This window comes from Crocuta crocuta, unplaced genomic scaffold (assembly GCF_008692635.1).
Source record: "Crocuta crocuta isolate KB4526 unplaced genomic scaffold, BGI_CrCroc_1.0 scaffold3369, whole genome shotgun sequence".
NCBI classification, from domain to species: domain Eukaryota; kingdom Metazoa; phylum Chordata; class Mammalia; order Carnivora; family Hyaenidae; genus Crocuta; species Crocuta crocuta.
In genome coordinates, this window is record NW_027533254.1 from 80,331 (window position 1) to 80,593 (window position 263).

At 33.1% G+C, this 263-nt stretch overlaps 1 protein-coding gene across 1 annotated transcript in view; it reads right to left on the reverse strand.

Annotated features, from left to right (window-relative positions):
* Positions 1 to 263, reverse strand: part of IGSF1 (immunoglobulin superfamily member 1) — a 14,033-nt gene that overhangs the window by 4,211 nt on the left and 9,559 nt on the right. Inside the window, exon 13 of the mRNA XM_077746372.1 lies at positions 1 to 11. This exon is cut by the window's left edge and continues 203 nt beyond it. Coding sequence (XP_077602498.1) covers positions 1 to 11 — 11 coding nt within the window. The remainder of the gene's footprint in view (positions 12 to 263) is intronic.

Here is a 263-nt window from a genome sequence, read left to right on the forward strand (position 1 = left end):
GGAGAACATTTCTAGAAGGCAAAAGACAAAACACAACACAAAACCAAATTAAGAAACAAAAAACAAAGATAACTAATATAGCAAATATTGGTTCCTGGAAGCTGCTTTGTTTTCTATAGCATTTCATTCAGAAGTAGGTGCATTTCACTTGTGGGGATGAGCACTGAGTGTTATATGGGAACCAACTTGACAATAAACTATTAAAAAAAAAAGTAGGTGCATTTAAAATTCAAGGCAAGTACAATTTGCAGATGGACATATCA